Source organism: Drosophila miranda, chromosome 2 (genome assembly GCF_003369915.1).
Source record: "Drosophila miranda strain MSH22 chromosome 2, D.miranda_PacBio2.1, whole genome shotgun sequence".
Lineage (NCBI taxonomy): Eukaryota > Metazoa > Arthropoda > Insecta > Diptera > Drosophilidae > Drosophila > Drosophila miranda.
In genome coordinates, this window is record NC_046675.1 from 24646170 (window position 1) to 24655150 (window position 8981).

An 8981-nucleotide genomic window follows, 5' to 3' on the forward strand; every position below is an offset into this window, starting at 1 on the left:
TGTCAACCGGAGTGATTCCTGGAACTAACATTCGTTCTTCAGATGGACTGGCTCGCAGCAGACGCATATGAAGAGGCGCCCCTGGAAGCAGCAGCAGCAACAGTCCACCCGATTACTGCCCACGCAGGCTGTGACCGCAGCAGCGGCCTAGACAGAGATGGAGACGCAGTTGGAGATGGGGATGGACAGTTGGAGTTAGAGTCTCCCCAGTGAATACACATATCCTATGCGTACCTTGCTTGCCACTTGCCACCTGCCACTTGCCACCTGCTCCTCCTACCCAGCCCCTCTTTGTTTAGCCCCCACATTGGATTTTTTCATACATAAATAAGACTGTGTTTTTTTTTTAATCCATCTACTTACGTTTAGTCTCGTTTAACCAGAACTGTTTGTGGTCCTACGACTGCATTCGTCTTGCAATATTTACTCTGTACTGTACTCGTACAGTGCCCTACAGTTTACGACTTTTAATTAGCTCTTAGGCCCCTTAATTTGTATATAAATTTAGACGGAACCGCTAACAGTTATCGAATACGAATACGAACTATACTAAATAAATTATTTAGCGAAATTGGTTACAAGTTAAATTAGTTGAGTAAAACCTAGCAAAGAAATCGATTAACTGTAGCGAACAAATCCAAATCAATCTGTATTTATTGGCCATCCTTGCTAAAGGAACGAAACGCTATGCAAGTATAACAATTTGTTGCCACCGTGTATTAGAGAACTAAAACCATATTTATGCCCGACTAGTTACGTTCTAGGTGTTAAGACCCCCGCCCCCCACAGAGCCACGAAAGGCGTTTTTGCAGCTGCCGCCGCGCTTCGCCTACGAACAAACATACAGAATATTGTATCTGCCACGTTAATAATGTCATAAAATTAACTTTAAACACACGTACATGCATATTCAAATTCAACTTGATAACGAAACAAAGTAAAAACCAATAAAGTTGCAAATTATAAACATTTAACGCACATTTTTTGATTTATTAATGCACCTTCCTGCTGTTAACCACGGTAAATGTAGCCTGGGAGTCAAGACACTGAAAATAAGGTCCTTCGCCAATCTGTATAGAATCCGAAGCTTTTGCTTGTGAACGTGGCATTGCGTTCGGGTGAATCCTGAAAATTGATCGGCGCATAAGCTCAGCCTGAAAGTATGCTGCAATTTAAATCGATTTAGATTCGTAGCCTACTTTTGGGTGTGCGTGTAAATGTCATTTGAAAAGTAGAGAAAGCGCGATGTTCAACGGTTTTTTGCCAGGACTTTTGTTGCAGCTCAAGGACTTAAGGACTCAAGCATCAGGACTTGTATCACCAGCGGATTACCGAGCATTACTCGGGGCTGGGAACTACAATCAAGACGGTGGGTACGACCGACCCCGGTACTGAGTAGGTAGGCACATGCATCCGCTATTGCCACTGATAGCTCCACATTGCAGATTGCGCATATCTTTGATCAGATTTTGTGTTTGTGTTTTTGTTCATACAGATGAACATAGAACTTGGAACACACTCTCCGAGTTGATTTAGTTCGAGCACTTGGGAGGAAGAGGTTCAAGTGGATAATGGCGTAATCTGTCAAGTATACTCGTATCAGAGATTAGGTGTTCCGCTTGCTGTACAGCTTTTAGGCTACTTATATGGTTTGCAACATTGTAAGGTGTGTGCAGCTCTGAAAGATAGCCATAATGTTAATGATACCAACAACTGGAAAGAGCAAGAAAAACTGGGAAAGACCCTCTATTCTGATAAGAGTAAGAGATTCAACGCGATGCCATTAAGAAAAGCACCGAACGAGGGAATGGGAACGACAATGGTGACGGAGACACGAGCGAACATCATCAGATGTGAATAAGATCTGGCCTCACCGCTAATTAAGTTGCGGAGATGTTTTCAGTCGCTGTCAAATATTGTTACCGCCTGCCTGACAATTCACACTTGACACTTGACGCGCTAATTTCCGCTGCAATCGGGGCGGCGCTGCGGAGTTGGGCGGGCCAGGTGCTGCCGCTGAGGCTGACAGCCAGTTTTGGGCCACTTATCGTCACCGAAACAAAACAACACAAAGAGAGATAGTGGCAGCGAGAGAGCCAAACGCAGAGCAGAGCGAAGTCGAAACCAGTCTACCATTTTGTGGAGATATCGTGTTAAAATTTTACGCAAGCAACAAAGTTATCAGCTTGAAATTGTACTCGGATTTATTGTGGTCTATGCGACAAAATGCCACCCGATCACATGTTGCAAAGCGCAGAGGCCTGGCAACAAGGCCTCGTTCATTAGCCCTGCCCTGCCCTGTCCAGGCCACTTTACGATTTGCACACTTCAGTCGAGAGATATCGTGCTGAAATTTCACAATGCTTAGAATTCTGTTTTGCTGTTTTGCTGCTTTGCTACCGAGCGGGGCCTGGCTTCGGTCGGTTCGATCTCGATCTTGATGAGGGGAACTTTGTGCCTTGTCTGGGCACGTATTGGGCCATAATCCAGACATTCTGTTGAAATTCACAGAGCAAAAATAACTTTCAAGTTTACTACACATTTTATGGGCCGTATTAGAATTTTGAAATGTTTCCCAAGCTCAGAAGAAGTCATTACGGGCCTGATTGTACATACATATATTATTTCTCACAAGTCAGTTTATTTTTCTAATTTGCCTTTGAAGATATCCACCTGAAAATTGTAAAACTTGTGCCCACCAAGATCGTATAAATTACAGCCATACAAATAAATGCACGAGTCTCGGTAGGAAAAACTTTCATGTGTTATACTCGCAATTTAAAAAAGTCTCAGTCCAAAGAACGCGTCATAAAGTTTACACCATTGTGCTAATTAATGTCAAATTGGGACTAATAATTTTAGATGTCTAGATTCAATAGGAATGATATGATAGGTCGTACGAGACTTCGGGTTTGTGTGACAAACCTTGCTGTTTGTTTAGCAAATTCCACTCAAACAAATCAAAGTTTTCTTTCAAAATGTGCCCACTGATCCGTCAAAAGTTCTCCTTCAGAGGAGACGACGTGTATTAGTAATCTGATCAGAATAGGACTAATGTAAATATTTTTACTTATGTACTCTTTATTTTCTACATAAATATACAAAAATTATAAATATATAAACATACTGCTATGCAGCTTTGGCCCTAAACGTCCTTCTTGGGGTGTGCTCCTTCAAGAAGTTTTTGAGTCACCTGCCGCAGGACCTGCAGCTGCTGCTCGTAATTGTGGACAGCGGCCAGCTCCTCGGCGTGATTGTGATGTGGGGGCAGGTGGGCGTGGGCGTGATCATGGTCGTGCTCGTGGTCATGTGAGTGACCTCCCGAACCCGACCTGGTCTCAGTCTCTTGGTGATCATCTGTGCTGGCCGAGCAGCTGCTGTGGCTATGGCTGTGGCCGTGTCCTCCACTGGCGCCTGGAAAAAGGGAGGGAAGGGATGGCGGTTAGTTATCACGAACTGACCAATCTCAAACATGAAGAGAGCCCGAAAAGTGTGTCGATTCTAATCTGGGGCACCCAATTTCTAGCCTGATATAAAACCGATTAGAAAACCGATATTCCATTCAGTTTCGGAAGTAGTAGCTCTATTGCGACGGGTACAAAGCAAATTGCATGCCTATCCATAAACAATTACCCTTCAGAAGATGATTTATGGGCCCCTTCATCGGGCCCCCGCCCTTATCTAGAGTAATAATATTTACGTATCCAACTTATAGGAAACTTGTTCCAGTTGGAGTGAATCTCACAGACTGGTGCCATAAGCCATACGTGTAAATATATCTATGGCTCATCTCATCCGATGGACGGAGGGCTGGGCTGTCGTTATTGGTGTGGTTTTGATCTCTCCTCGGGTACTTTTTTCATGGGAAACCCCCGTCGATTGGATGAGAGAGATGACTTCATGGCTGGGCCGGGATTTTTTGATTGCAAGGTACACAGACAAACAGAGACGATATGCATAATAAACCGCAGCAAGGTCTGTTACAAGGCCAACCACGCAGCGGCGGATAAATCTTGTGGCAGAGCTGTATAGAACCTGTTCCTTAATCGCCCGAATCGATTCCGGTTGAAGAATTTCGTTTGACATCTGATGGCGCGCCAACTAATTACCACTCGATCACGGGATGGAATTAAATGGGAGGGAGAGATGGTTCGTTCTACTTCTATAGAGTGGAGATACTCACTGATCTGCTGGAGGCCGAACATGACGAGGAAGCCCACAAATAGGGCCAGGTAGGCGCGCAGTCCGGACCGGTTCTTCGACAGGATCTCGAAGAACACCACATAGATGAGGGTGCCGCAGGCAAAACCCTGCAGAATGGCCGACGCCAGATTGGGACCCGTCTCCTGGCCATTGCTGATCAAGATACCAATGCCAATGCCCAGGGGACTGACAACGGCGAATGTCAGCACGTACAGGATGGCGAGGGTGAAGCGAGTGCGGGCCACAATCAGCTCCACGCCCACACAGAAGGCCAGCACCAGTTTGTGGGCGGACACGGCTCCGAACATGAACCACACGGAGCTGGCGGAGCTCTCCAGGCCAATGGCCATGCCCTCGAAGAGTTCGTGAAGGGACAAGGCGGAGACGATGAAGAGTCCGCGCAGGGAGGATGTCAGCATGTCCGCAGAGGAGGCATCGTCCATTACGACGGGCAGGTGGCTGTGCCCGTGCCCGTGGCCATGGCTGTGGCCATGATGGTGCATGTGGCTGTCATGGGGGAGGGCCTGCTGCTGTTTGGCCCCAAACTTCTGCTGCTCGAGATCGTTCTGCAGAAGATTCTGCACGGAGAGGGTTCCCATCTCGGACGGCGCATTGCTGGCTCCATTTGCTGGCGGAGCACTGGGCTCATTCGCCTTGAGCAGATGGCTGTTGCGGATGCTGTGTCCCCGCTCGAAGGCCGCTCCGGCCGGATCCTGCTGGTGCCTGTCCACATACGTGTGCATGGCCTCCTCGATGAAGTACATCAGGAAGAAGCCGCAGCACATGAGAAGCTCCGCCAGCGGGAAGGTGAGCTCCCCAATGACGCCGCACTCCTGAAGTTCCTCCACCACCTCCTGGACTTCTGGCAACAGGTGAAGGAAGGTGGTGGCCAGCAGGACTCCTCCGCCAAAGTACAGGAGGCACTTGACCACTATCGCCGATCGGGCATTCGTCTGGTTCTCCGTCCAGCGGTAGCAGCGATTGAGCAGGAAGGGTATGGATCCGCAGATGGTGCTGGCAAAGCAGAGCACCACCATCGCGGTCACCTTGGCTATGAGCACTCCACTCGTGTCATCGTCGTGCTCGAGATCGTGCTCCTCGTCGTGCTCGTGATCGTGATCAGCCTCCCCATCCTCGTCGTGACGCGCCGTCCAGTGGCTGTTGCTGCCATCAATTTGCAGGAAGCATTTCAGAAAATTATTCACTTGCGTTTGATTCATTTTCGCGGCTTCTTTTGTATTGCCTCGTTTTGTTTGGGATATTTCGTTTTGTTTGGCTTTTCCGCTCTCTGCAGCCCACTACGCTCTGCCCTCGTCTCTCTGCTCTTGTCCAGACTGGTCTCTTCTAGACGTTCAATTCTCTTGGCTAAAATGTGCCCAGCAGCATGTGGTGGCGGTTCTGTGCTCGGAATGTCAATGTTGCGTTGGGTTGTGGTTTACCATCTAGTTGTTTACACTTCGACTCTGATTTAAACTTCTTCAGTTGCATGCCGCTTCAGCAGTACTTCAACAGTACTAACACTTTTCGTGTTAATGGGAAACTTTTCCTTCACAGCATTTGAATAAACTGCTTTAAAGGGGGTTTATTGGCTGGTTGGACTGCTTTTCTTCGAGTCGCACAGGTGTGGTGTGGTGTTTAACGCTGCAAGCAGTCTCGGCGACGACTGTTTTGTTGGATTGGACTGGGTTGAGGAGTCAAGTTTTGGTAGTTTATTTGAAGCTTTCTTGCGCGCCTCTCTCTCTCTATATCTCTCTCAGCAGACGTGAGCAGCAGGTTAAACAGTTAATACAACACTCTTAAAGCTCTCACTGCTGGCGCTCTTTCTTCCGATCTCTACCCGCTCCATCTCGAACGTTCACCCGTTGAATGTTGCTGTTGTTTCTCCGTAATAATAATAATTGTCTTGGGCTCAGCATAAAACACACATCCACACACACACACACACACACCGACTCATTGCCGATTGGCACAATGCACAAAGGCCAGATGGAGCTTAAGCTTGCGCCCGCGCCTGCGCCCGCGGCCCCATTGAGTAATTGCATCCGTTCACTTTGGCTAGCATTAAAAGGCGCCTGACCTTAGCCAAGATTTAGGATCAACTGAGCTGAACGCGACTTTTACTTAAAGCCAACCGGCAACAATTACAACTGATACTTACAGCAGCTTTGCGCCGGAAATGAAAGCTTTGCGGTGGCTGTCCCGGCTATGGCGTGAGCTCGTGTAACTCTAACGGTAATTATGTTCAACTTGTAAACTTCTTGTAATTAATGTGTCAACTAGCAAGCAGTTGTGGGAAGTAACTGTAATGGTCATTATTGTACACAGCTTATAATCAGGAATGTGATACTCCCCAAACTACTTTGATTATTTTCTACCTAATAATTATTGGTTTTATTCGCTTGTAGAACCTTATCTACGTCGCAATTTGGTGAATAGTTGCAAAGGAATGGAAACAGAAGATGAAGCCCACCTAATAGTTATATTGGGGCGTTAGAAGCCAGCATATCGTAGTGCCTTTGATGTTTGATGCATTCGCTAGGATAAACCTATAACATAGGACACGACACAATATTTTTGTAGAGAAAATATCCATTGGAACCCATAACCTAAATCCTCACCTCTCTATATACATAGGTAACACAAAGCGGAGTATCTTTCCTAATATACCTCACTGAAACAAAGTGGACAAGTACGCGGATCAGATTGAAGCGTGGACGAGTCGTGAATTGTTTGTTAGAGATCGCCTGATCCATAAATTAGTATAATCAACGATCAACGTGATTGGTCTAATTCTTTTGTTTTCTAGTGCGAAATGCCAACTAATTAATCATAAGTTCAATCTTATACAATACTGCTGTATTTCCATTAATTAGCTTAAGTATCTTTCCGAAAACAATCTGTAAAAACACACGTAGTTTTTCAATAATTTCTCATTTATTTTGTTCTCGTTTTTTCGCTTGTTTTTTGTTTCATTTTTTACTTTCTTTTTTGTTGGTTGTTTCTTTCCATGTTGTTTGCTTACATCGTTTATGCTATCATTTGTTGTTGTTGCTTTTGTTGTCATACTTATAAATTAATAATAAATCATTTTTTATACAATATTTTCTGTTGTTCTTTCGCTTGTTTCGCCGAAACGTTGTTGTTGGGTCAATCATTTGGTTTGGAAAATATGATATACATTGTGTTATTTCCGTTTGCATTCTGTATTTTCTTTTCATTACTTTTGTTAGAATTAAATTTTTTTGTTTTTAATTTTGTTTTAAAACTGCTTTGCAGCAGTTAACAATGCTTTACCTGCAATTATCAAAAGGCTTGCGTGCACTGTTTGCTAGCCAACCGTTAAACGCGTTTTGTGTTTGTATTTTTGTGTGTGTGTGTGTGTGTTTGTATTGTTCTCTTCGCTCCGCCAGCACTTCTTCGTTTTGGCCTGCACTGCTTGGTGTTGGCGTTTGTGTTGGTGTGTGTATGCATGTGTGGTCGCAAATATGTCAATTTCTTCTGTTCTTTTCTTGAATATATATGTAAATCAATGCATGCTTTATGTTTTGTTTCCTTTCTTTTATCAACATTTAAAGTACATTATGTATGTATAATCTGTTATACGTTACTTTAGTTATGTATATATTTATATATATATAAACTAGTGCGAATTTTCGACTTTTCTTGTTCTGCTTGACTGCTTTTCCTTTTCATATTTTACTTTATAGCATAATTTGTTTATCTTTAATATTTCATATATAATACAAATGATTTTCATTTAACTATACAAGAAATTTGGATTAATTTCATATACTATATTTGTTATTCATGTAAAATTTGAAATTTGATTTTCTGTTAGCTTTCTTTTTTTTGTTTGTTTTTGGGTTTCGTTTTTCATTGCTAGAAAGATTGCAAAAAACACTTTAAGTTTGCTTTGTTCTTGTAAAGTTAACACTATTTTTATTTTATGGTATATTGTATATTTGTAATAAGTATAAAAAATTTGTTTAAAATATATATATATATATTTATTCCACACTCGTATGATTTATTGATTTAGCTGTACTTTGTCATGTTGTGTTTCATGGAGAAGTGTAGAGGAGAAACAAATTCGTTCAGAGTCGGAGATGTGTGCGGTTTGTGGGGGATCTTTTCTTTTCTTTTCATTTATTTTATTTTCTTTTCTTTGGGAACTTGGGAGTAGTGCAGGCAACTTTCTCAGTTAGTTTAGTACTCGTATCACGTAATATCAAAATAAGTGGCTCAGTACAGTCTGTGTTTTTTGTTTTTACCTATCGAGGAGTGATTGATCTGTGGATCTCTGTGGAAACTCGGAGCCCACTTATTATCCACTAAATGAAACATTGGCCTAAGAAATAATCCGCAAAAATAAATGCACAAAACGAATTCAGCTACCAAGAGGGATTCCGAGGGACAGGGAACTCCTACATTTTGATTTATCCAATAGATATGCTACATGTGAAGATGCGTGTATATATATCAAAATATTTGCTCGCGTGTGTAAATATATGTACATATGTATGTACATAGATTAGCATTAGAAAAGTGCATCCAAAAAACAGAGCTAAACCAGAGCTGCCTACGCTGATGGGGAGGATCGGATCAGATCGGATCGGATTCGATCGATTCGGATGGGACCTGGGGCTAGGGGTTCTGGGTTCTGGGATCTGGGTTCTGGGGAGTACTTTAACTGCTGCGTGTGCCAGAGCGAGGGAGAGGGGCATACATTTATACTATATATTTGATATATACGTATTAAGTATATAAGTTGTTTTCGG

At 43.6% G+C, this 8981-nt stretch overlaps 2 protein-coding genes across 3 annotated transcripts in view; one reads left to right on the forward strand and one right to left on the reverse strand.

Moving 5' to 3' along the window:
• The window catches only part of LOC108156461 (extracellular sulfatase SULF-1 homolog), a 30349-nt gene extending 29375 nt beyond the window's left edge, over positions 1 to 974 (forward strand). For both annotated transcript variants that reach the window (XM_017287923.1, XM_017287924.2), the window contains one exon: positions 43 to 974. In XM_017287923.1, coding sequence (XP_017143412.1) covers positions 43 to 151 — 109 coding nt within the window. In that variant the 3' untranslated portion in view covers positions 152 to 974. The remainder of the gene's footprint in view (positions 1 to 42) is intronic.
• Positions 975 to 3061: 2087 nt separating this feature from the next.
• LOC108157394 (zinc transporter ZIP1) lies at positions 3062 to 6268 on the reverse strand. The gene is made up of 2 exons (XM_017289435.2): positions 4184 to 6268; positions 3062 to 3414 (listed from the first exon to the last, which is right to left on the reverse strand). The coding sequence occupies exons 1-2, from the start codon at positions 5421 to 5423 to the stop codon at positions 3146 to 3148; spliced, it is 1509 nt and encodes a 502-aa protein (XP_017144924.1). The 5' UTR covers positions 5424 to 6268; the 3' UTR covers positions 3062 to 3145.
• Positions 6269 to 8981: the final 2713 nt, after the last annotated feature.